This window comes from Pelecanus crispus, chromosome 9 (assembly GCF_030463565.1).
Source record: "Pelecanus crispus isolate bPelCri1 chromosome 9, bPelCri1.pri, whole genome shotgun sequence".
Lineage (NCBI taxonomy): Eukaryota > Metazoa > Chordata > Aves > Pelecaniformes > Pelecanidae > Pelecanus > Pelecanus crispus.
Genome location: NC_134651.1, coordinates 41,132,513 through 41,158,421, shown reverse-complemented (window position 1 = coordinate 41,158,421; position 25,909 = coordinate 41,132,513). Strand labels below are relative to the sequence as shown.

Genomic DNA, 25,909 nt, shown 5'->3' with positions numbered 1-25,909 from the left:
TCAGCGCGGCGGGGCCGAGCCGCGCCCCCGCCCGGGCCCTACCTGGGGGGCGCCGCCCGCCTCCTCGCCGCTCCGGGCCTTGCTGCGGACGAACTCGTGGAAGGAGAAGGGGTTGGGCTCGGCCGGGCCCGCCGCCGGCAGCCCCCCCGCCGCCATGGCCTCAGCCCCCTCCGCGGCCCGGGCAGCCACCGCCCGCGGGGCGGGGCCTCGCCTCAGAGCGGGCCCCGCCTCCCCTCAGAACGGACCAATTAGCGAGCGGCCACCACAACCTCATCCAATCGCGGCCTCACCACCGAGTCCCGCCTCCCCGAGGCGGCTCAGCCCCGCCCCTTTCCCCGCCCAGCCAGTCCCGGGGGTCAGCGCGGCTGCGCAGTGTCGCCTGACCCCGCACGCGCCTGACCCCGCGCCGGGCGGCAGCGCGGCTCCCCGGTGGCGGCAAGATGGCGGCCGCCATAGCGTGGCTGCGGCGGGGCGCCTGGGGCCCGGCCCGGCGGTAAGCGCTCCCTCCGTGGCCCGCGGGGGGAATGGAGGCGGGGCGGGTGAGGGGGTGCTGCCGGGGCTCCCGGCCTCCCTGACGACGGCTCCCGCTGTCCTGCAGGTGCGGGCTGGCGGCCGGCCGCAGCTACAGCGGCGGCGGCGCCTACCCCAGCGTGTCGCTGACCTGCCCGCTGCCCGGCGTGCCCAAGGCGGTTTTCGCGGCGGTCGAAGGCCGGGAGCGGTTCGAGACGCGGGTGACGGTGCTGGAGAACGGGCTGCGCGTCGCCTCGCAGAACAAGTTCGGGCAGTTCTGCACCGTGGGCCGTGAGTACCCGCGGCCGGCACGGGAGGGAGCCGGGGGGCGGCACCGGGCCCTGCCACTGCCCTGGCCCGGAGCACCGGTCTGATGAGGAGCGGGTGAGGGAACTGGGGGTGTTCAGCCTGGAGAAGAGGAGGCTGAGGGGAGACCTGATCGCTCTCTACAGCTGCCTGACAGGAGGGTGTAGTGAGGGGGGTGTTGGTTTCTTCTCCCAAGTAACAAGCGATAGGACAAGAGCAAATGGCATCAAGCTGCGTCAGGGGAGGTTTAGATTGGATGTTTGGAAAAATTTCTTCATGGAAAGGGTAGTCAAGCATTGGAACAGGCTGCCCAGAGAGGTGGGGGAGTCACCATCCCTGGAAGTGTTCAGAAAATGGGCAGACGGGGTACTTTGGGACATGGTTTAGTGGGCATGGTTGTGTTGATGGTTGGACTGATGATCTTAGAGATCCTTTCCAACCTTAGTGATTGCTAGTTTTTACTTTCATTAAAAAATAATCCAGCTACCAAGCCAGGAAACATGAAACTAATTATTACTCTACCCTTAACTGGTTTAGTGGTGGACTTGGTAGTGTTAGGTTAATGGTTGGACTGGATGATCTTAAAGGTCTTTCCCAACCTAAATGATTCTATGATGGCCAGGGATGCGGCAGTGACACTTCACCTCTCCCGGGAGCCTGACATGTGTGTAAGGACCCAGGGTGGGTAAAAGTCATGCTGATTTTTTCTCTTCTTAACACTAGTTCTTATAAATTCGGGATCAAGACATGAAGCGAAATATCTCAGTGGCATCTCTCACTTCTTGGAAAAGCTGGCCTTCTCTGTGAGTACCGTACTTGTAGTGGGATCCCAGAGTCTGTGGCAAACACCATAAATCTACACAGCAGCGAGCAACTGGGGGAAGCGTGAGAGAGCGGCTGAGGGCAGGGCCTGCTCCTCGCAGTGGCACAATGGGTTTGATCTCTTTAAATAAATAGTGATGGTATTCCTTGTTAATTATTGCGACTGTAATTATATTTTGAAAGTCTGTTCTGCTTTCATCTCCAAGGTTAGTGAGTATTTAGCAAACCATTTGACTTAAAGAATGTAGATGATGATGCTTGTTCTGGGCTACACTGAAGGATTATAAACAGTTACAGCTTTACTAATTCATAACACAGTTATCTTCTTTCTTAGTCCACAGCTCAGTTTGGCAGCAAAGATGAAATTCTCCTCACCTTAGAAAAGCACGGGGGCATTTGTGACTGCCAGGCATCGAGGTATGCTGCTCTTTCTCTGTGCTGTTACCTGAGTGGTTGTAGCGCTGACAGTAGCTTGAGTTGCTTTTTCTGGTGTGTGACAGTAAAAGCTACTTTTTGCTTCTAAGCAGCAGAAATCCATTTGTGGCAACTGCTAAGAAGCTACAAAAGTGAACCTGGAAGGGTTATAAAAGTCAGTTCCATTTCCTTTTGAAAGCATTTAGTGATAATGGTCAAGCAGCTTTATCTGTGATTTCCTGATGCACGTTTACTGAATGATCATAGATGTGACTTCTCAGTGCAGAACCCCTCTGCTTGTGTTGCAGGGACACCATAATGTACGCTGTTTCTGCTGATGCCAAAGGCCTGGACACAGTGGTCAACTTGCTGGCTGATGTAGCGTTACAGCCCAGGTTATCAGGTCTGGGAACATAAGTCTCTGTCTCAAAAAAAGATTCCCAATGCTTGACTTGCTATTAGATTTCAGAATTCTTCATTAAGTTGTACTCATCAAGAAGTTATCATGTAGCAATTGGGTATTTTGCGTGGTGGTGGTGATCTCTTGCTTTCTCTCTTACTGCAGATGAAGAAATCGAGATGACTCGGGCAGCTATACGGTTTGAGCTTGAAGACTTGAATATGAGACCTGATCCAGAGCCTCTCCTCACAGAAATGATCCATGCGGTAAAACACTGAAAAGTCTACCTTGCCTGCAGTCCCCTGTATGAGACATGCTGCGTTCTCTTCCTCAGTTTTTCCTCAACTTAAGGGTTTCTTTTAGACTATTCTGAAAACAGATTTTTCTGTTATTCAATTAGATTTCAGTGGTGAGAGGGAGAATTTTTCTGTCCCTTCCCTTTGAAATCCTACATTCGACACACGTGAAAGATTTTAACCTGAACTAAAACCATCTATAATTTATCTTTATTGACATGGGTGACAACACATTGTTGAGTTACGCTAACATTAGTGAAATAACGCTCAGCCTTCCCTCTCTTAAATGATTCAAACAGGTAGGCATAACTCTAAAACAGAAAGAAAAGGTTTAGATGGAGGGGGCTGAAGCAACATTTGTTACTGTAACGTAGCTGTTTCCTTTTAGGCAGCCTACAGAGAAAATACAGTTGGACTGAATAGGTTCTGCCCAGTGGAAAATACTGACAAAATTGATCGAGAAGTCCTGCATTCGTACCTGCGCAACTACTATACACCAGACAGGATGGTGCTTGCTGGGGTGGGAATCGAGCACGAGCAGTTAGTGGAGTGTGCGAAGAAATATCTGCTTGGAGTGGAGCCGGTGTGGGGCAGCGAGCAGACCAAGGATGTGGATAGATCTGTGGCTCAGTACACAGGAGGCATTGTCAAGGTAAAAGGAAGGTGGAGGTGGCATCGTGCCTCTTCCTCTCTGTTGGAGGTGCAGATTCTGGACTTGAGCCGATTTCTCTGTAGGCTTTGCTTTTCTAAAATTGCATACTCTTCACGAACATGAGCCAAAACTGGCTGTGACAGCCATTGTTTGGGTGACAGGTTAATTATTGGGAATGTATCAAGCTGGATACAACAGAGGTGAAAATCAGTCCTAATAATTTGTCTGCCATTCCCACAGGTTGAAAAAGATATGTCGGATGTGAGTCTGGGCCCTACTCCCATCCCAGAGCTTACCCACATCATGATTGGGTTAGAAAGCTGCTCATTTTTAGTAAGTATTAACCTAAAATCCTTTGTTTTGGGTGCCCTGTACTTGAAGAATCCCAGAATACTATCTCATTACATAAACATTGGCACTCTTGCTGCTGTTGCTCCGCATACAGACGAGCAGCTTTTTCACTGACAGTTTGATGAAGGCACTGACCTTTACGCTCTTCTTGTGCCGTGTTTTTTTCTGAATTTTTCCCCCTCTTTACTCATCCCAGACCCTGGAGAGCTCTGCTATTAGCTGACTGAATTTCTTCTTGTAATTCAGGAGGAAGATTTCATTCCCTTCGCAGTATTAAACATGATGATGGGAGGTGGTGGCTCTTTTTCAGCTGGAGGGCCTGGCAAGGGCATGTTCACCCGACTGTACCTCAATGTGCTCAACAGGTTGGTTTGCCTTCCTGTTTAAGGGGCAGCAGAAAGGGTCTTCCCTAGCAGGTTCACATGGAAGGCTTCATCTTTTGAAAGCCAACACCCCCAGGTTTTACATCAGCTTATTCTGCTTGAAACATGCGGGACTGATTTGTCAGTGGGCATTTTCAGAGGGTGAAAGTAAAGGGCAGAAGTGACCAGGAGTCCTGTCTTCCTCCTCTTGCCCAATCCATCCTTTGATCAGGGGATATTAACAGAATTGGCAGTAGATACCAGTAACGCTGCTCTGTATCGCTCTGCGTTTTGTCTCAAGGGTGCAAGTGGAGAGAAGGAAGTAGATGGCACCTGCAGACATTGTCAGAGGCAGGGATTGACAATTGTCATTGGCACTACTAAGAATCCTGAAAATGCACTAGGAGGGGACTCACTGTCCATGTTTGTTTAATTTTTACATTTTAATTCTGTTTTTTAATTTTTTAAATACTGTTTGTATACTCACAGGCACCACTGGATGTATAATGCAACCTCTTACCACCACAGTTATGAGGATACAGGTCTCCTGTGTATACATGCCAGTGCAGATCCAAAACAGGTATATAGTCCTGTATTCAAAGACAGGTATCCTTAAAAAGTAATCACATCACTTATTACCAGACAATGTTAACAGAATAAGCATTGTTCTAATCTTCTTTCAATTATCTGTTTTTTCCTAGGTTCGAGAGATGGTAGAAATCATCACAAGAGAATTCATTCTAATGGCAGGAGCAGTAGGAGAGGTCAGCAGCCTAACTTGCAGATGGTCTTTGAGCTGAAATAATACATTGCACTGCCCTTGCTAGAATGAATTTTTGTAGATACATGTGCTACGTATTTCTGTAAAAGAATATAGTAACTTTAGCAACACCTTCACAAAGAGGGAGGTGTTTGCAGTACTCTTACGTGGCATCTGGTATTAGAGAGCAGTGGCCAGACTTTTTTGAATGTGTTTGTATCTGCTGCTCATTTTCAGGTAGAACTTGAGCGAGCAAAGACACAGCTGAAGTCCATGCTCATGATGAACCTTGAGTCTCGGCCAGTTATCTTTGAAGATGTGGGAAGGCAAGTGTTGGCAACAAACACAAGGAAGCTACCTCATGAGCTCTGTGCCCTGATCAGTGAGTAGACATTGCCTTTTCTTGCTTTGACTGAATTGTTGGTACAGCTGGGGCAGGGCAACTTACAACGTATTCTTGTAGCACAGATTAATTGCCTTAGAAAGCCTGGGGGCATAAATACTACAGACAGGTATTTCAAACTGATCTTCTCAATTGCTTGCAAGCTAGCACAATGCTTGCTTTTGTCAGAAGGAAGGAAAAAACAGAAGCATGGTAGAGAAGGCCTACAGTTTGTGATTGGTTTTCTGAGCACAGGGTCTGACTCGGCATCATTAAAGCTGCCTTCATGCTATTTAGAATGTAGTTGTCACTACTCTGGCTTTTTTTTTTTTCTGCAGGTCAGGTGAAATCTACTGATATCAAGAGAGTAGTCACTAAGATGCTTCATAAAAAACCAGCTGTGGCTGCACTGGGTGACTTAACAGATTTGCCCACTTACGAACACATCCAGGCAGCTCTTTCCAGTAAGGATGGGCGACTCCCGCGGATGTACCGGCTCTTTCGATAAAGCAGTGCATTCTGCATGTCTGACAGACTTGCTTCTTTTTTTAATGTTTTTGAGATTATAATATTGCTGCAAGCCCTCCCCCCCATCTTTCCAGGCATACTGTGCAAATATGGAGCTATGCTACAGCTGAACAAAGCTGCTTCAGAACGCTGGACTGTGAAGAGCTCATTATGTTGGGCTTAAAGGCCCACGCTGGCTCTGGATGAGTACTTTGACCCTCTGAGTAGGTTACAAGAGAAAATGGGTGTATACAGCCTTCTCTTGGCACTGGGGAGAACATAGCAAGCCAAAACATTCATCACTACAACTGAAAGCATGTATCTGAGAAAAGTAAGTCATTGCTGTGTGTTACCGCTTAATCACATCAGCAGTAGAAGTGGGGCTGTCACACTGGAGGCTGTGGTGTGTGCCCTTCTGGAGGAATGTGGTGGCATGTTAAAGAGCTTGGCTTACATATCTTAATTCAAAGAGTATTTATAGCTGTTACCAAGGTGAACAAAAGACTTGGGCAAACTGAAGCAGGAAAATATTAGTTATTACCCACATGAAGTTAGGCAACAAGTTTCCTGCAGTCCAGGTTTTGTTACAAGCATCATGGATCCATTTCATCAGTGTAATTTACCATCTGTAGTACTACTACAAGTCACATGTCTGGAAATAACTTCATAATTTTGCTAGAGCTCAAAGGAAAGTAGACTTATGGCCTAACTAAGTTTCTGTGGAGTTCATCCAGAAAGATGCTATGCATAATGCTACATGGACACTAGAATGAAAGCAAGCCTATTCTTCAGGTTTTTCACTTGCAAGTGAACTATGCTAAAGAATAAAAGTTCTTTTACTCCAGAGTTAGTATACAAACAAAATTATTAAAGGAGTTGCTGCTGCTTCATAACTCATACCTACTTTCTTCACTGTCACTCAGATGAACTTAAGGCCTTGCAAAAAGACAACGTAATTGTCAATCTCGCAATCGCAGAGATGTCGCTCAGCTAGGAGTCAAGATCAACAAAATGACAACATTTAGAAAGCTTATGATCTGGAAAGTGACTGATACCATGTTACAGAAAGACATGAAGCAAAGTGCCATGCATCTGCCATACTGAAGAAATGGAGACCCAAAAGAGAGGAAGAAACCATTTGATTTACATAATCCCCTAGCATACGGGCTTAAAAATGTAGGCAGCTGCACTGCAGCACTTCACTGGCTAGATGTGTATTGTAGGGAGCAATCAAACTGGGAGCAGAACACTGTGAAGCAGCTATTGCCTGCTTTATCCCCATACCTTTCCTCATGCAACTGGAAGAAAACATGGTTGCATTGCTTCTTGTGGAACCCCCAGTATGGAAATCCTATTCAGTTGTTGTGTATGTTTGTAAGAAAATAAAAAGACCTCTAAATGACTGGAGCAAGTAGTACGAGTTCTGAAATTCATCAGCTAATGGCTGGGTTTCTTGAACTGGTAGGTTTGTGTTTTGTTTGTTCAATGCAAACGATCCCAAAGAAATCTGTCCCGCTTTTCCAGCTGAAGACAAATGCTTCAGGTCACCCGAATGGTTAGCATGCATCACGCAGTCAAAGAACTCTTAGTTCTGTCAACCCTGCAAATAAGAGCTGGTTCTCATTTAAGGTATTGCATTAATTTATTTTTATTCCTTTAAAAAGAAAGGAAATCCAAATACCTGATGGCTACAGACAGGTCAGTGCCATAAATGTTTGTACCGCAGAACAGAAGCTCTGTCTTGGACAGGTTGCATAGTTAGCAGCACTTCCTCCGAGTTGTTTGTACGGTGTTTTATGTACTAAGGTGATCGATGATCCAGCCGATCTGTGTCCATGAAGAGTTTTTAAGTATTAGCTGTACTTAACACTTTACCAGTGCCACACTGGTCCATGTAGTATATTTAGCCTTAAGACGACACTACTTCAAAAATAGCAAGTTATTCACAGTTCACTGAATTGGAAGAATAAAACCAAAAGGAATCAGAGGTAATGGAACTGCGCTGATCTGACTTGCTGCAGTTTCTCTGCATACTTCCCTAGTACTCACTTGACACGTTAATCACTTTGGTGAAGCATTACACAGTAGCTGTATTTAGGCCATTGTTCTCAACTCCCGTGTCCTGCTGCTGAAGGCAGGTAGTGTTTTATCACCCCTGGGGAGGGGAAGTGAGTTGAGGAAGGGATTGTTTCAAGCAGTCTCAGCAGCCAAATACATGGTGTGAGAGATTGATATTTACCCCCTTAGTAACAGAAGGCCTATAGGATAATTATTGAAAGGCAATGTTTCTACACGTCAAATGTACAGTAGTACATTCACACAGATCTTGCTGTAGAGGACCAAAAAAGCCCAATACAGGAGCACCATCCTTACACAAAACTGCCCCAGTCCCGTAACTGGTCCCTGTTAGACATTTTACAGAATACTGTACACTTGGCTACAGATAAGGAGGAAAAAAAACCCCGCAATATATGCAAGCTAACGAGATCAAATCAAACACACAAACAAAAATTTTCACCTTTCTGCAGGCTTTTCTTAGGTCCCCTGCACCCGGTCATGCCAATTCCAGAAGCTGTGCTCCTTGTGTGGAGTCCGCTTAGAACCAAGAGACTGCATCCATATGGTTAAAAATAAATCAATTACATCTGTTGGGATGGATGTCCTAAACAACTGACTCATTTGCTTCAGCAAAAGCACTTGAGCTACATGGATTAGCTCATGCAAATGAATCCAGGATAAGGTTTAAGACATTCTTCACAAGACAATTCCCTGCAGAGTTTGCCGTGGCCTGAAATCCTCCTTCCGGGCACCTCGTAACAAGCATTGCAGAGTTCTCAGCTCAGGAAACGCTACATATGCTGCTGGATTTTTGGTCCTTTTGCTCTTGCCGTTTCTGAAGTTCCCTTGTAATCCGCCTCTTTATTCCGATTAAATAGAGTTCTCTGTCAAACTGCCCTGCAGCAAGTGGAATACTACAATATAAACACAAGCAATTAGATCAGGGCACAAATACATTCTTCTTGTTTGCTCAACATGTCCCAACTAGTTCATACAACAAAGGCCAGAAACCTGATTTTTACTTTCTTAAGGCATTCAGCTACTGCTGTGGGAGAAAATGGGTAAAACAAAGTTCTTCCACAGCAACAAGTTAAGGTTTTTCACAATACATTTAAATGAAGAAAGTACTGGTTGTAAAAGGCAAATATACTTTCAATTTAAGCATAAACATGCCTGCATTCATCAGGGACATACATGGAGGACATTCTTTGTGACCCTAAACCAAAAAACCACTCATTTGAAAAGCTAAAGTAGCTTACTGTTAGCTTGGGGTATTCGCTGGTATGGCTCATGCACAACAGTTCTTACCTTGGTCTGTTCTAGGAGGCCAGAAGGAAACCATAGCAGCCCAGCTTCACAGACTCTGCAATAATTCTATTTAATGGGTATTTAATACCCATAAACAACAACAAACAAACCCCATTTCTAATTGCACTGCTGATCAAGTGGTTTGAGAAATCACCATTTTCTAGATACTTGGGTCTTGAAATCCCTGAGCATGCTACTCACAGAAAAGAGACTACCTAAATGTCAGTGACTTAACCAAATTTTCTAAGGAGTTCTACTAGCATGGCAGCCCACAGCGGGATATTAAGAAACTTGGAGGAGCTCAAAATACTCCACTGACATACAGCTATCTTGAAATGCAGCCACCACTGGGGAGAGAAAGCTGCACTGATCCCAAAGAGGGAAAGAGGAACAGAAGAGGAAAGCTGTCCATGCTGACAGGAAAACCAGAGCTGCATCTCAGATGAAACACAGATGTACAGTCAATTGCAATGGACTCCGTTTAGCTCCCTCAGGAAGATTAGGGGACCTGGCAGCAGGGATTTCAGATGTCAGTGCAAGGTTTAAGCGCTCTTACTGCTCTGAGCGCTGAGAACATATATTGGGTAAAAAACAAACAGGCTGCAGAGAGCTATTCGGGATTAACTCTATTTCAGGGACTCTCTGAACAGGAGCATATCCTCAGGACCACTGGAGCCATGTGCAATCATACAGAGTAGCATAAGGGGATACTAACTTGTCTCTGCCAGGCCTCACTTTCACACGAAACAGGGCAAATACAGGCCGATGGTCTGAAGTTTTGATCACAGGACAAGATGAGTACTTGACGGCGTGGATGTCGTCTCTGTACCGACTGCGGTATACAACTCGATCCTGGGAGGCAGAGAGAGAGGGGAGACTCATGGTAACTCCCTTTGCACATCCACCCTGGAAAGAAGCACTGGTTCACAAAACAAATCCATTCATTTATCGCGCTCCAGTCAGTGAAATTAAGTGTCTTGGAGAGGGATACATTCATGAAGAATGCGTGTCTGATCCCAACAGTGGTTCTGTGCCCAGCTCTGAGTGCAGGGGAGAATGCACTCGAACAGGATGTAAGACAGGGAAAATAAGATTAGCAGCCTGTGCCAAACTCCCCCTGTGCTCACAGATTCAACAAACCAGTTCCTCATGCCCTGTTCCCATTAAGCAACAAATCTCAGCACGACCGTATCTCATGCAGACCAACTGTGGAAGGCAGCTTTTTCTCGCAGGTGAGAATCCCCTTTGGAGGCAGATGTGAGGCTGAGCAGCCCTTCCAGCACGCTGCTCTGAAATCATCTCTTACCGTGTAGGAAGGAGTCCTCTGTTTGGAAGTGGTGTCATAGCTGTCCTTTCCTATGTCAAACTTGTAGGAAGGACGGAAATTGATGTCAGCCTCTTGGAATCCTTTGAAAATAGACCCTGTAAGGGAAGGGGAGAACAGCATGAACAGGTTCCTCCTTCCTAAGAACCCGGCACACTTTCTGCATTTATTCAACACTGCTTAACTAATGCTGATTAGAAACAACAGCCATGTACATACATGACTAGAAAAACCTGGGCTTGGGCTCTAGAAAGGGAGCAAGCTCAAGTTGTTACAAAGTGAGGATAAAAAAATAGCCAGTGGCTATTTAGTCTGTGGCTATTTAAACAAAGAACACTTGGTGCACGCACTTCCCCTTGCACTGAAAGCTCACGATGCTTTGCAAATGCTAGCTATTCAAATCTAAATGCCCTAGACACTGTGACAGAATGATGTCCAGTTTATAGAGGAGTCAGATGAAACGGAGCAGTAAACGGCTTGGGAGATTACACTATATATAACGAAATGCTATAGCAAAAAGTCCCTTGTACAGACTGCCACTGTATTTGACAACTGCTGACTACTTCTTTTAGGGAACTTAACAAGAGAAAGCAGGAAAGGTCTCTAGGAAGTAGGGATTTGGCTGTAATTATTTCTGTGCGTAGATATCTCTGTTCCTGGTGGCTAGGGAGAAGAACAGCTGTCTCTCACCCCTGCTCATTTCACTAGTAAGCTGGTCATATGCCAGTAGCTTGGACACGTCTGTTTCCAGGTTCTGGTTCAAGATGGAATCCACAGTCTCACGATCTTTATTGAGTCGGAAGTTGAAGTCACCAAACCAGAATACTTCATCAAACCGAGTTGTGACGTCACCTGCAAATTCAAGCCAGAAGTGGCAGTATAAAAGTAAACATCCTGAAAAGTTCTGAAAGCAAAAAAAAGATCCCAAACTTTTCTCCCCTGAATCTCCTTTTGACTTTTGAGGAAAATTAAAGTACATGATGTAGCTAAATGCTCATTAAAACGAAACTCACTTAATTCTTTCGAAGTGAGAGCTGTATGATGCATAGCTTACTGAGAGTGCTGCTAGATATGTTCAAGGAACAGGCATAAATTCTTTCTTTTTACTACCAGGAGATATAATACTTGAGCATGTTTCCTGCCTGTGACCTTCACAGAATGTGGTAATAAAAAAACAGAAGAAAACAGAACAGAAATTTTAAAAAATCATAGAAAAAGCTGAAAAGAGACCAAAGTTTCTATAGGACCTAAAAATAGCATGGACACAAAAATGTAATGCTACACTGCAGATAAAGAGTAAATTCATGTTTCTAGAAAAAGGGCTTAGCTATATATCCAGACATCACGTTAACAGCACAGTATTAAGAAACAATAATAGAATTTGGCAAACAATATGCTGACCTGTGTATATGCAAATTAAAATAATGTTCTTTCTCTTAAGTTTTGAAATAAAGTAATTTCTACTTGTTCTAGAAAACACTTGGAAAGTAAAACAAATCCATAATATTGATAAAAGTTACACCAAAATTATCTTACTGCTGTTCTGAGAAAAAATACATCACATGAAAATTCCTTTTGAATTTTTTCTCTCCCCCTCCATTTCAACTTTTTGTCTCAAATTCCCCCCCAAATTATGCCTCACCTAAAAAAAAAAAAATCATGTGAATAATAACCATCCTCAGACAAAAGACCCATGGTTTCTTTTTATACCGTCTCAAATTAGCACTCTCATTCTCTCTTCCTTAGTGTAGACCGAAAGACAATGCATAAACTCTGTTCATTTTGGCTCCCACACAAGCATGGTTTCACACTTACTAGAACTGGATCGATACGGGTTTGTGTCCGGAACATTTTTGGGAAGTGTAAGGGCTTGAATGGTTTTATTGTAGTCCAGTTTCCTCTCATTCACCTTACTGTCCCCAGCTGAAAGACAGAAATCCCATTACTGCCAACAATGCATATGCATCATTTTCATTCAATTACCATTTTTGGTTATAACAAGAGCTTCCAAAGGACATCAGAGATTTTCCACATGTAAAATATAACACACTGACCCAGGGAGCATACAGACTGAAAAATAATGTCAGAAAGTGTGGAAAAAGGGACACAATTGTGCAGAGTTCATTTCTGTTTTTCTAAACACAGTTCTTTTGCAAGTTTGCTACCGAAAAATCCTCCTCCCTTATTGCTCTCAGCTCAGCAATCCTGAGCTTTGACTTCAGTCTGTCCTGCTCCTCTATCCCCCTGCAGCTTTTTTACCTTTGTAAAGCAACCCTCCTCCTCCCTCTATCAGAACACTTCTAACAAGCTTGTAAATGTCTCACATGTGAAGTGGGAGGTGATGAAGAGAAAGGAGGTCCCAAAAAATGTGAAGCAGATTCCCAGAGCTCCCTTAGTTTTGATCTGAGATACGATTCGAGTTGTCACCGTGGCATACTCCACTTCTGGAAGGAGAAAAAGAAACTGCTTTTACTGAAAAGCCTCTAGAGACAGTGAGCAGGAAAGTTAGGCGAGGCATAGTCCTGGAGAAAAGGACAAGACACCTGATGGCAGCAGTCCTTTCACCTCCCCACTCTCCAGCTCTTACTGGACTACACACCTGAGCAGAACCAGATCAGGTCCCTCCGAATGAAGACCGACATGTACAGCACTCCATGTGCAGCAGAGTAGAGCATGACGTAGTGTGGACCTAGCGTCTCTTGCAGGCGGATCTCCCACTCTCTTCTGCAGGAAAGAACAACAGCTAGATCACAAGGACAGTACAAGAGACAATAACCGGGAAAGGAAATCAGCACTGTGAAAACAGAGCAATTCCTCTGATAAAGAACGGCAAGTAAGCGTAAGCAAAACCTCCACTGCCACAGCGATGCTGCAGTGAAGGCTGGTCTGTTTGACGTGTAACTCCACACATGCCATGCAGCAGGCTTTGCATGTTGGTGAGAGAGTATTGCTGCTGCTGCACTGAGCAGCTTGCAAATCTGAGGAAAAGAGCGTCCCGCTGGGAAGATACCCTAAAAAAGCAGAGTCTGGCATGAGGCTTCAACCTGCCCTTCTAGGGCTGGTCAATCTCAGACAGACTAGAAATGTGTAGCAATGTACTACTAATGAGCATGGGGCTGCTAACGCTAACAGCCAGCCTGTCAGCCAGCTCAGATCTACGGTAAGATGCCCACAGAAATCAGACAGGAGTTTTGCTATAAGCTGCCCTGACAACAGGACCAAGTTCCATATTTACAGATTTTTGTGACATTTTCCTCTAAAACCCATTTTCCCTGGTGCTCATGCAATGGAATTCAGAGTCTTATTAAATGGGTTGTTTATTGACAATATTAAGAATATGATGGAGACAATTTCCAGACTAATTAAAACCAAAATAATTAGTTAACAATAAAAGAGGATGGTTCATTACATTGTTTTTGCTACCTGTCTGGACAGCCTTCTTGAACCCCAATGACATACATGTCCTGGGCATAGTCAGGATCTGTTGGTAATAAGAAGTCATCCAGATTCACTGGAAGTTCCTATTATTTTTAAAATTAAAAAAAAAAAAGAGAGAGAGAGAAAAATAGCAATATTAGTTATGCAAAGATTTACTAGAAAAGCACAAGACAAGTCCAGGCTAAACTACAAGTTCCACAACATATGCAAACAATCAGGCTTCAAAAAATAGGTTAAGTGATTAATACTAAAAACTCTCCTTCCCAAAGGCAAACTTCAACTGCTGTTGCTCCAGCAGTAACCAAGATTCCACAAGTGGGCCAGTAACATGATGTTTCTAATTTCCTGTGATGCTTACTTTTTACAAAGCTTATAGTCTATTTACTGAACACCCCAGGCATTGACTGTGTTCTTCCAAGCATAGCTTCTCAGACACCTGGTAGAATCAATCTTGAATTCCTACGCTACGTAAAGATGTAGGCAGGAGGCTGTGTCCTTCATCGGAGATGTTCTCATCATAAGCACTAAATTGTCAGTCATCTTCATATGACCTTAACTGCAACGGACTGTAACGGAGCTGTCACAAAAAGCCAGAATGGCACTAGCAAGCTCACCCCTAGAATCTGAGGAGCCCCATTACAATGACTCTCATGGTTTAGCGGGCATGGTGGTGTTGGGTTGACGGTTGGACTGATGATCTTAGAGATCCTTTCCAACCTTAATGATTCCTAGTTTTTACTTTCATTATAAATAATCCAGCCACCGAGGCAGGAAACATGAAATTGCTACTATACCCTTAATTGGTTTAGTGGTGGACTTGGTAATGTTAGGTTAATGGTTGGACTGGATGATCTTAAAGGTCTTTTCCAACCTAAACGATTCTATGATTCTATGAACACGCATGAGAGGGCCTTGTAACTTCATAAAGACTATGAACTCAGGCTGACAAGGAACATAGCTGTGAACAGAAAAAAAATATTGCACCAGTCCTTGCCCTAAAGATGGGGTAACCTTACCACTGCCAAAAGACCTGCGCATACCTTATGTGCACATACCTTCTGACCCTGCATGTTCCAGGTGGCCACAAAAATTCCAATATTCCGATCAGGAAAATATTTGCTAAGTTCTTCTGCTCCCAGTAAGGCACCATTCGCCAGAAGGCTGCCTTCCAAATAGCTTCTGTGAACAGAAGACCCATAAAAGAGCATCTTTTATGTGTGAAGATAAGTGTGATAGTTGTTATTCCAACTTATAACGCTTGAATCTTGAGTTAATCAAGAACACACTTTTAGCTCAAGAAAATAGCATTTAATATTTATATATTGTTCTGCTTGCCTGAAGTTCCTTATAAAGTTCCAAACCATATAAAGAGTTCATGGATCACATGCAAGAAAACAAAACTATTGTCATAATCCAGCCTTTTCAAAGCCAGGACATGAGTATGATGATGAGACTGATGCTGCACAGGTTCTGTGGTGAGAAGACTTAAGCCATCCAAAGTCTTCAATCCCCCTAGTATTTACCACAGGCACCAAATGAAGAAATCGGTTTGATATTTGAGTATCTTGGAAGCAGCTCAGTTTACTTAAAACACGAAAATACTCCACCATTCCCAATGTTCTGGCACCAAGTTGCTCCTAATCAAGGATTCAAACTCACATTCTTCCTTCAATTCAGCTCGTCAAATTAGCTTTCAAGTAAACGATTTATCGTGTGCAAGGTCTAAAAAAATATTGTGTTCAAAAAGGATAGATCTGCCCCACACCACCTGCCTCTCCAAAGAACACGCTGCTTACAAAAGCAAGGGGTATTGGCAAAAGGACTGCAAGTTGAATAAGCATTTTAATCTTGCTTAAGCTCTGCAAATAATGATGACAGCATGGTGGCAGCAAATGCTGCACAACCCACTGGTTTACTCAGCTGCTCACCTGACTCCAGCTTTGCAGAGGGAAGTGAAAGAAAACCCTTCGTGGCAAACAAGTAACAGTCCATCTTTGGGGCTTTTCTACCAGTTAGTAACACATTAATTTATCTCTCAGAATTATTTTTCCCTGTACCACTGACTCCCACTCTCTGGATCAATGACCAGATTTTCCCCTCGAGCTCTTGCAGACCGTTGTGTATCTGCAACATACAACCTTTAGCTGAGTACTCGCTATCCTTTCCCTTTTAACGTTTTCTGACCTGCGGTATTATCAATAACACGCGTTGCAGTGTTTGGGCCGTGTGCTGGTAGGTCTTCACAAATAGAAGATCTGCAGCCAACACAAGAAGAGGATTCAATACACTAGAAAGCCGATTAATATACCCACCTCAGTTCCCTCCACTCAATAACCTAAGCTTAACTAAGAATGAAGACAAATGAGCAACCAGAGCAAGAGGTCAGGGCCAGAGTAGGAGAAAGTGCTGAGATCTGAGTGGAATCACACTCTTCCTCAAGAGATTCCTGGAAAAGTGGGGGCAGAGGAGCTCCTGTGGGACACGGAAGCCATTCACAGTACATGATTTGATCTGCCATAAGCCAAATGAGCTCAACATCTGCAGAGGACCCTCAGCACCTTACAGGATTGTGATAGTACTGCATGTACTGCATGATAGTTTCAAGCTAAAATATTTGGGGTTTTTTCCTGCCATTTAACATTTCAGTTCAAGCCCAATGTACTTTTAGATTTAAAAAAAAAAAAGTTTTTCCCAACTGTTAGCACACACAGCTACCGTTTCTTAACTTTCAAACCAGATTACTTAAATATTACAAGCAAGCTGACAGAAAATCAAACTTACATTTATGAAAAACAATACCCAGCTGAAAGGAGCAAATAAAGAGTATTTGTATTAATCTCTTCATCTTCAAACTGTTTCCAGTCTCCACAGCAGGTTAAACAACACAGAACAACTTTTGTGCTTTACTGATCAGTCTGAAGTTCCCTGCCTCTGCCCAGCAGGATTCTGCAGGGCAGCTGGCTCCCTGCTAACACATCCCAAACTTTGCCATGAGAAGCCGGGGGACATACCTGCTTCGAACATCCTTGGAGCGAATGGGAGTGAGCAGGCTGAACGTAGATTTCATGGAGTCTGTGGAGCAGCTATCATATACCATCCCGTTGCCATGTAGCCTGGTATCGCTCAGGCTGCCGCTTACCCTCCCAAACTTGTGCTGAGAATAATGTCGATAATCCATATAATCTGAGTCAATCTTATTAGCTGTCCTCAGTGTGTGGGAGGCCACATTGAGCTCCATGGGTGGCAGAGGTCGAGCTGGCATTATTTGGGACAGCCGGGGTTTGCCGCCTGCAAACGCTTTCCCCCGCAGAAGCCCACCAAAGGCACTGGAGATCTCGGAGGCTCGTTTCCCCAGGTCGGAGGTGCCTCCTCTGCTCTTCCCCGTGGGACTGGCTTCCGAGGTGTCTGGTGAACTGTGCAAGGAATTCTGCTGGCAGCACTGATGGCAGGGGCTTGCCCTGCCCCTGACAGGAGGGCTGAGGGATGCTTCCTGCAGAGAACCATTTGAGGAACTTGTCTCATTGGGATCAGTCAGACTTTCCTGACTTGTTCTAAACCGCCTCCACCTCCTCCAGCTTTTCTCATCCAGAGATGCAGCACGCTCCAGCCGGGGTTTCCGAGGAGGCCTTGGAGTGACCGATTTAATTTTCGTATTAGCTTTGAGGTCATCTGGTAGAAGCTTTAAGGTTTCATTTAAAGAGGTGCCTACACTTGAAGGATCTTCAAAGGTAAGCTCCCCATTGCTACCAGCCTCCTTCTTTGCCGCTTTGCCAGCTTTTTTAGCGTGCAGGTCCTGTACTGCTCCACCCTCCGTGCTCTGAGTAACACGGGCCCCTGCGTGCTGTGGAAATCCATTTGGAGTACTCATTCTCCCCCGGGTACCAGCTATGGACGCTGCTCCATATGGAAAGTTCCTCACAGCATAGTTTCCTTCCCTTGCTTACCCCGTAGGTTCACAGAGCTTTAACCAAGCCAGAAAGACGTAGAAATTGAAGACAGCGCAGTCTTTAGTTGAGAATGAAGGGCAGGTATATGTGTAGGCAGGTGCATTGTCTGCAAAATTTCAAGAGGTGGGATACCTAGATTTCCCCAAGAGAAACACGTAAGGATGAAAAGTTATTGAGCTGCAAACTCTGCTCCTTAATCAGTAAGCAAGCTCCTCATAGCATCTCCCTCTAGAACAATTCAAACCTTAACGTGACCTTGTTAGAAAACCAATGTTGTTTTCTTTTTTTTTTTTTTTTCTTCCTCCCAAGAGCAGAGCAGCAAACTGCCTTCCTTGCTGCTGTAGGCATCATGGCTGCATACAGGCTTCTCTAAGAAAAGGTTGTGTGTACTGTTAGCACAAAAGGAAATTAAAACTGCACATAAATCACAGCTTGCTCTCCTTGCTGTACAGTGAGTCACCAGTACAACCAGCCTCCAGGCTGCCCACAGCACTCGGTGCCAGAGGCCAGGAAATTTCCAGTGATCTCAGCTTCTACCGTGATCTCACAGCGGGGAGATCGCCGCCACCTTTTCTTGCTTTGCGCCAACCCCCAGCCACTGCCGCTGAAACCGAGAAAATATCTGAGGCGTAGTTTTAGGGATACGGAATTGGGGTTCAAGGCAAGCTCCTACTTAGGGGGAGAAGCACCTCGTTATTCTACGTTATTGCAAACCAAACTTCCCACCTGCAGCTACACGCTGCAGCTCTGCGCTGGAAAGGCAAAACCCTGCCAAAGCGCACCAGGATGCTTTTTTAGTACCCGAGGCGAGGCCGCCCGCTTTCCCCGCTGACCAGACGGGAGGGATGGCTCTGCCAGCTCCTCACGCCGCCCCTTCTCACCGACCCGCTTCCCCACTTCGACCGCGGCCCTGGCAGCCCCAGAGGATGGACCGGACTCCCCACGGCCGCGGTCACGGACACGCGCGGTCACCGGCGGCCCCGGCGCCACCGCCCACGGGCCGCCCCCCGCGGACGCGGCACCGACACGCTCACCGCTGAGAGACCACCGACCTCCGGGCCCGCTGCCGCCCCGGCGGAGGCCGGCTCCGCCGCGCTGGCCTCGGCGGTACTTCACCCGCCGCTGCGGGAAAGGCGCGGCGCGGCGCGGGCCCCGCTGGCTCCACCCGGGCGCGGCGGCCGCCACCACCACCACCGCCCCCCTTCCGCACGGTGCCTCGGCGGCAGGGCGGGCAGCAGCCCCGGCCCGGCGGGCGGCGGTGGAGGCCGCCCCAGCCCCGCTCCGCGCCCGCGGCCCGGCCGTGGCAACGGCGGCGGCGGCAACGCTGGGCCGGGACCGCCCCGCGGGCGGCGCCAGCGCCCCCTGGCGGCTGGAGGAGCGCGCCGCCGGCCCCCGCCCGGCGAGGCGGGAAGGGAGAAATAAATAAATAAAGCAATCGCCTTTCACAGACCCATCGAATCGTTCAGGTTGGAAAAGCCCTTTAAGATCATCCAGTCCAACCATTAACCTAACATTACCAAATCCACACTAAACCAATCAAGGGTAGACCAGACTAAACCATGTCCCCAAGTGCCACCTCTGCCCGTTTTTTGAACGCTTCCAGGGGTGGTGACTCCACCACCTCTCTGGGCAGCCTGTTCCAATGCTTGACTACCCTTTCCGTGAAGAAAGTTTTCCTCATTTCCAACCTAAACCTCTCCTGGCGCAGCTTGAGCCCATTTCCTCTCATTCTAAATAAATAAATCGATCGTCTTTCACAGAATCATCGAATCGTTCAGGTTGGAAAAGACCTTTAAGATCATCCAGTCCAACCATTAACCTAACATTATCAAATCCACACTAAACCAATCAAGGGTAGACTAGACTAAGCCATGGCCCAAAGTGCCTCATCTGCCCATTTTTTGAACGCTTCCAGGGATGGGGGCTCCCCCACCTCTCTGGGCAGCCTGTTCCAATGCTTGACCACTCTTTCTGTGAAGAAATTTTTCCTAATATCCAACCTAAACCTCCCCTGGCACAGCTTGAGGCCATTTTCTCTCATTCTAAATAAATAAATCGATCGTCTTTCACAGAATCATCGAATCGTTCAGGTTGGAAAAGCCCTTTAAGATCATCCAGTCCAACCATTAACCTAACATTATCAAATCCACACTAAACCAATCAAGGGTAGACTAGACTAAGCCATGGCCCAAAGTGCCTCATCTGCCCGTTTTTTGAACGCTTCCAGGGATGGGGGCTCCCCCACCTCTCTGGGCAGCCTGTTCCAATGCTTGACCACTCTTTCTGTGAAGAAATTTTTCCTAATATCCAACCTAAACCTCCCCGGCACAGCTTGAGGCCATTTTCTCTCATTCTAAATAAATAAATCAATCATCTTTCACAGAATCATCGAATCATTCAGGTTGGAAAAGACCTTTAAGATCATCCAGTCCAACCATTAACCTAGCATTACCAAGTCCACCACTAAACCAGTCAAGGGTAGAGTAATAATTAATTTCATGTTTCCTGGCTTGGTGGCTGGATTCTTTTTCAATGAAAGTCAAACTAGGAATCATTAAGGTTGGGAAGGACCTCTAAGATCATCAGTCCAACCATCAACCCAATTTCTTGATGGTCTGTCACGATCCATTCCAAATTAAGGCAGCATTTAAGTAAGCAGTTTAAAGCAAAGCATTTTACACTTTAAAAAAAAAAAATTGCTTATGTTAACTCTACAGCTCCAATTTTGAACATTTCAATGAAGACACCCACGCACAACCCCACATTTGAAGCCAGTTCCAGTACAGAACACCCCCTGCGCAGAGGCAGTGCTCGCTAGCTCCCTTCCTTTCGACAGCTTATTTCCAAACGTACAGGAGAGCTTCCTTCACCCAGCTTGCTAAAGCAATAACCACAAGAAGTAGTAAAATGTGAAAGTGCTCCAGAGCGCAAAATATTTTATTTAAGAATTTACAGTGTCAAATCTTACACTTAGGAAAGATAGCCGCTCCCAGCTCAAAGGAAGCCTTCTTGAATTAAGTTGTTTGGCAGTCTCTACTGAAAGGAGAAAACAATCAGCAGCCTGGCTGAACTAGAGGAAAGCCAAGTGTCTGACTAGGTTTCAATTATAGAAAAGTAAACCACACTGACTGCTGCTGACCACGTTTGGAATTGAGTATGGGCCATTATGCAAATGTTTCTAATCCCCCCCCCAAACAGCATTTTACTTCTGCTACACACAAACCTTTTAGGACATACGTAAGGCTATCAAGATGTCAGAAAGGTGGGCGTTACTCAGGAACAGAAAAAAAAAAAAAAAAAAAAAACAATCGGGGACCAACCCTGGCAATTTCACATTCCCATTATTTCTACTCACGGGCAGAAATTCAAGTAAAATCAAATAGTTTGGTGGCAAGTTCTAAATAACATATGGCCTAATGATTTAATAAATATTTAAAGTTTATTTCTCTCTTTGCAGATAATCCAGATTCTTCAGTGACTATGAATGTTGCATATCATTGTTTTCAAGATTTCCTATATTAAACCTAGAGATTTTAAAGTCCATCAGTACAGGTCTAATCCATCTACTTTTAGTATGTTTGAAATTCAGCTGTTAGCTATTTAAGACCTTGGTTATTTTAGCAATGGAAATTCAAGAACAGAGTATTATGCTGATTCTGGCACTCAATAGGAAAAACACTGAAACAACTTTCAAGCTGTTACCACCTTAATTATACAGTGCCAGCAGTTTGAGAGAAAGCAAGTAACCATATTGCACTTAAAAGAACACTCACTCGTCAAATAGTACAGCATTGGCTATTATACAGAGAGCTTCTTTCAGACTATACAATTTGCTTTACAAGTAGTGTAAACCACAAACTACATACATACTAGGTAAGATCCAAATCAAATTAATATTAGATTACAGTCACAGTTTTCATTCAATATAGGTCAATTTATTTGGATGAGCTGTGGCCCCCTCCCGCCTTCAAAACACGAGCCAGCACGAGGCATTTCCCAGATGAATGTCCCCCACGTCATACACCGACAAACCGAGCCCTGTTTGATAAGCATGACAATTGTGCATGGTCCTCTTAAGGCCACAGAGCGTTATGTTACAATGTGGACATGTTTCTCCCCCGCTGGGAGGGGAGCATCCTTCAGAAATCAAGGAATCCCTGAAACTGTGTCTTCCAAGGTCACACGAGTAGGTTTAAAATAAACTTAAGGAATAAATTGCCTATGCAATTTACAAATAGTTTTTGTAACAGACAGCAACTATTTCCTCCTTTGGGTCTATTCTTTATCACAGCAAAGCTATTTCTAGCCAGGTTTTTTAAAAGGAAAAAAGTTACATATATTTCATGTTTGGTAATGATTTACGTAGATGAGGTGCAAGTAGGGAGACCCATTAAAAAAATCACCCATCATTAAATTTCTGTCACGTCAACTGCAGCTAGTACTGATACCATGTGCCATAAGATTGAATAGTTTTGTATACTCAGAACATGAGTGAGAATTCCAAATACAAAGCCATTGTATTCTACTTCAATGTTGGATACTTCCTCTGTCCAATTCTTCCCAGCCTTGAACTTCCCGTGGCTGCGGGAGACTGAAAAAGGAGAACGGGAATAAAAAAAATGTTCTGTGAAAGTGTCATACTGGAGACAAAACACAGAAAGTTGGCAATAAAGTTTTGAACGCAAACCTGTTAACTTAAACAGGTACAATATGTGCACATTTAACACTCTACATGCAACAGTCCAGATTAAGCTAGTAAAACGTAAAATCAAAATGTATCCGAGATCAAGACTCTGCTTGCCAGGTGATGGTGACTATCAAAGCAAAATCACACTTCAGAGGCACCAGATTTTCATAGCAGTACACATTTAAACAGTTTTCATCTTTGTGGCTCTAACAAGGCAAGAGAAACTCATCCTGCAGTAGCAAGAGCCTTGTTCTATGTACAACAAGCCTTGCTGTAATGCTGGTACCTGTGACAGTGGGATGGCCTCTTTTGTCACACAACCTTTTAACCCTTCAGACTTGGCTTGAGAACAGATGAAAGACTGCAGCGTAGCAGCTGCTCGCTGCATTACTTTATCTTGCAAAATTCCCAAATGCTACAAAGGCAGGGAAAGCCCAGAGTCAAACCAGGTGACAGACTGGATTATCTCACTGTAAGGATGAGCTGGGCATGGGGAGTGGGGGAACACAAAGACTACGTTCAAAAGGCACCTGGGAGAAGAAAAGGCAGAATTTGTACTGATATGTAAGGCCACACCAAGTTACCTATTAAAGGTAGGCGTGGCCTGCGGTCACTTAAAACAAGAAGGTTCAGCATGACTATGATTTACTCGAGCAACATTCCATTATTTGGTTTAGTCAGGGCTAACACGTCTATGGTTTTGTTTAAGGAAAAGATGAGGCCTTTACTCACCTGTGCAAATTGAGAAGGATTGTAGAACGGTACTGTTCCTGCTGGAGGTCCCCCCGAAGGCGGTACAGCGGCAGGCTAGAAAGTAGGTAATACTGAAGTTACAGAATTGCAGAGCTTCACTGCCTCGCAAATGTGGTTTGCTTACTCATACAGAGAAAATATTCACAGTAATAATGCCAACAATATGGACAGCGCAGCATATTGGAACAACTGCAAAAAGTGCTGGTACAGTTTGCATCCATATCTTTAATATTACTTGCTTAATGTAGGAATTGGCAAAACAATGTCACATGCATAAACTGTAAATAGCTCTGAAAATCCAAAGCATGCAAAACCAAAACAAGACACCGGTGCGACTTCACTGAATTAATACCTTCTGCTTTTGTTAGTAGGTCTTGGGACTTGCCCCAAAATAAAGAATCTGCATCAAATTGTGCTTTACTGAGAAATATCAGAAAGAGTTTGTGTCACCCCTTTATGGTGACCCCACAGTACTGGAACTTACAGCAGAGATGAAGCATTCCTTTAATTCCTACAGGGGCTTTTGCAGATGAAACAGGCAACGGTATTATTACTAATTTGAGACTGGCACCAGCAGAATGACAAGGTTTCACTCATGTGAATCTTTCTAAGAGGTTTTTTTTAGTGTTTTTTGTTTGTTTAAAATCAACTGACTTCTTTGGTATCCCAGGAAAGAGCTGATCAAAATTATTAAGTGAATCTCTTAGGAACATGAACATAAACAAAAAGCATGCCTGGATTACATGCATTCTCATAAATACAAAAAACTCTGAAGACCCTGTTTGAGTGTTAAAAGGAACACTACATCATTAGTCACTTTTAATGTTATTTCTGTGAAATGAGAAGAGGGGAAAATGACTAAACATAGCATTAGTATTTGAGCAAATGCAAAATAAAGAGGGGAAAAGTAAATAAGTTAACATAAATGAGAATGGCCAGCCACATGTACCTGATTAAAATGCTGGCTTACTTCACGTGATAATGAACTCATTGAACTAGAACGCGAAAGCTACAAAACAGCAAGAACACACAAATACAAAAAAACACAAATAAAAAAGTCGTCATGCATGTCACTGCCCCAAGCTTTCAGTTGTTTTATTTAATTTTAAAAGTCTCACTGCCAAAGGTTAAACCAACTTCAAGTTAAAAAAAAATGTAAAGCCAGAAGTTAGTTTAAATCAAAAGGACTTCTTAAAGCACAAAATTACGTAGATATAGAAAACATTTAGTAGGAACAAAGGTAATGTTACTCTGCCTGGCACATAGCCATATATTCTCCTCTTTGTGTCTCGCACTTAATATTAGTAAAATTATACGCATGCATGGAGGCAAGAAGAGATCTTCAAACTGCTACTGACATTTTACTCTGAAAAAGGCTTTTATAAGTCTACTTATATAGAAAAAGGAGATCACGCTACAGAATGTAGGCCACAGAGGTTGAACTTTTTGTATGGACTTCGAGGTTTTTTTCTGTACAATTTTGGAGGCAGTCATACAATTCCACCTTGGCTACTTATCAGCAACTGAATCAGTTACTTGTTGTTTTAGATGGCCCATGTTACATCCACTAGAAATTAATGGTTAAAATACGCTGCACAGATCATTAGCTACTTTGAATCAAGCATTACCTCGCCTGATTGGGAGCCATCAGTGTTAGGAAGTCCAGATCCAGGAGGGAGGATTGCAGGGTTTAAATACTAAAGAAAAACAATGCACTTTTGTTTGTCTTCATTACTGTGATGCTATTTCACATTTCTGCTATATTGATCCCACTGAAGCAAAACAACATTACAGTACATCAAGCCAGGTGAAACATGCAGTGTATCGCTCTTCCCATGTTCCTGGTCCCTCTCCCTGGTCCCTGCCAAATTAGGAAATGCAACTTTTCATGGACTTCCCACTTCCATTTTCACCTGCATTTCCCTTCTCCAGTTTTTCAACTAAAATGTTATACACCAACATAATCCCTGCAACAATGTGCTTTGTACCTACTGCGGCTATGAAACTACTATCCAGAATGATGAGGGTTTTTTAATATCAGAAGTTTGAATTATATATACACAAGACATTCTTTCTAGCCCACCTCTGGTTCAACAGCTGCAGCAGGATCTGTGTTGGTTTGATTTGCAGCTGGTGCGTGCTCTGCTGCACCGCTCCCTTCCATTGGCTGGGGCTCCCCTGGAACTACAAAGGAAATGGGATTTAGCCCCACACACCATACCAGGGTGTTTGATTTCACAGAACGAGAAGCAGGGACATCAGCAGAAAGGAGTTTCTACAACACAAATCTTCTCCCAGGAAAAAGGTAATTTAAAGAGGGCAATATCGGTGTCTCTGGATGCCCCAGTCTTGTTACAAGTCTGCAAAAGCAGGAGATGTATACAGTTCATACAGATAACCTTGGTGCAACACAGCATGTAGCAAAAGCAGAAAAAAAAATATGGTAAGCAAGTGTGCAGGTAAGACCGCCCCACTTCTTTCCCCAAATAGCAATCCTGGAACTAGGAACAGGTGTCAGAAGCGAGCACAAGACACTGAGCAACACAGGAATACTACACAGTTCAAATTTTGCTATTTGGATGTCCTAGCTACTCTGGAACAAGGTGGATGGGGAAAAAAGCAAAGAAAAAAA

General features: G+C 44.5%; 3 protein-coding genes across 11 annotated transcripts in view; 1 reads left to right on the top strand and 2 right to left on the bottom strand.

The window, feature by feature from the left end:
• The first annotated feature begins 440 nt into the window (after window positions 1–440).
• On the top strand, window positions 441–7,143 carry PMPCA (peptidase, mitochondrial processing subunit alpha). The gene is made up of 13 exons (XM_075716283.1): window positions 441–493; window positions 599–801; window positions 1,540–1,619; window positions 1,973–2,055; window positions 2,361–2,455; window positions 2,618–2,718; window positions 3,137–3,400; window positions 3,641–3,733; window positions 3,998–4,116; window positions 4,603–4,693; window positions 4,815–4,877; window positions 5,111–5,255; window positions 5,594–7,143. Exons 1-13 carry the CDS (start codon window positions 441–443, stop codon window positions 5,761–5,763), a joined length of 1,560 nt encoding a protein of 519 aa, XP_075572398.1. The 3' UTR covers window positions 5,764–7,143.
• Window positions 7,144–7,468: 325 nt separating this feature from the next.
• INPP5E (inositol polyphosphate-5-phosphatase E) lies at window positions 7,469–17,963 on the bottom strand. 3 transcript variants are annotated; one of them, XM_075716329.1, is made up of 11 exons: window positions 16,902–17,963; window positions 14,946–15,069; window positions 13,876–13,973; window positions 13,052–13,176; window positions 12,777–12,896; window positions 12,268–12,375; window positions 11,143–11,304; window positions 10,435–10,550; window positions 9,844–10,034; window positions 8,281–8,734; window positions 7,469–7,589 (listed from the first exon to the last, which is right to left on the bottom strand). In XM_075716329.1, the coding sequence occupies exons 1-10, from the start codon at window positions 17,756–17,758 to the stop codon at window positions 8,602–8,604; spliced, it is 2,034 nt and encodes a 677-aa protein (XP_075572444.1). In that variant the 5' UTR covers window positions 17,759–17,963; the 3' UTR covers window positions 7,469–7,589; window positions 8,281–8,601. The 3 variants fall into 3 exon arrangements, with proteins under 3 accessions (XP_075572444.1, XP_009488579.1, XP_075572446.1); XM_009490304.2 differs by having other exon boundaries at window positions 9,844–9,980; XM_075716331.1 differs by lacking the exon at window positions 7,469–7,589 and having other exon boundaries at window positions 7,944–8,734.
• A 2,784-nt stretch (window positions 17,964–20,747) lies between these two features.
• Window positions 20,748–25,909, bottom strand: part of SEC16A (SEC16 homolog A, endoplasmic reticulum export factor) — a 30,978-nt gene continuing 25,816 nt past the window's right edge. For 4 of the 7 annotated variants that reach the window (XM_075717125.1, XM_075717128.1, XM_075717130.1 and 1 more), the window contains 5 exons: window positions 25,361–25,461; window positions 24,906–24,974; window positions 24,227–24,286; window positions 23,257–23,331; window positions 20,748–22,428 (listed from right to left, as the gene is read on the bottom strand). In XM_075717125.1, the coding sequence (XP_075573240.1) occupies window positions 22,360–22,428; window positions 23,257–23,331; window positions 24,227–24,286; window positions 24,906–24,974; window positions 25,361–25,461 (374 nt within the window). In that variant the 3' untranslated portion in view covers window positions 20,748–22,359. Of the gene's footprint in view, window positions 22,429–22,578; window positions 23,055–23,256; window positions 23,332–24,226; window positions 24,287–24,905; window positions 24,975–25,360; window positions 25,462–25,909 lie in introns of those variants that run through there. The other 3 variants (XM_075717127.1, XM_075717129.1, XM_075717131.1) reach the window with 3 other exon arrangements.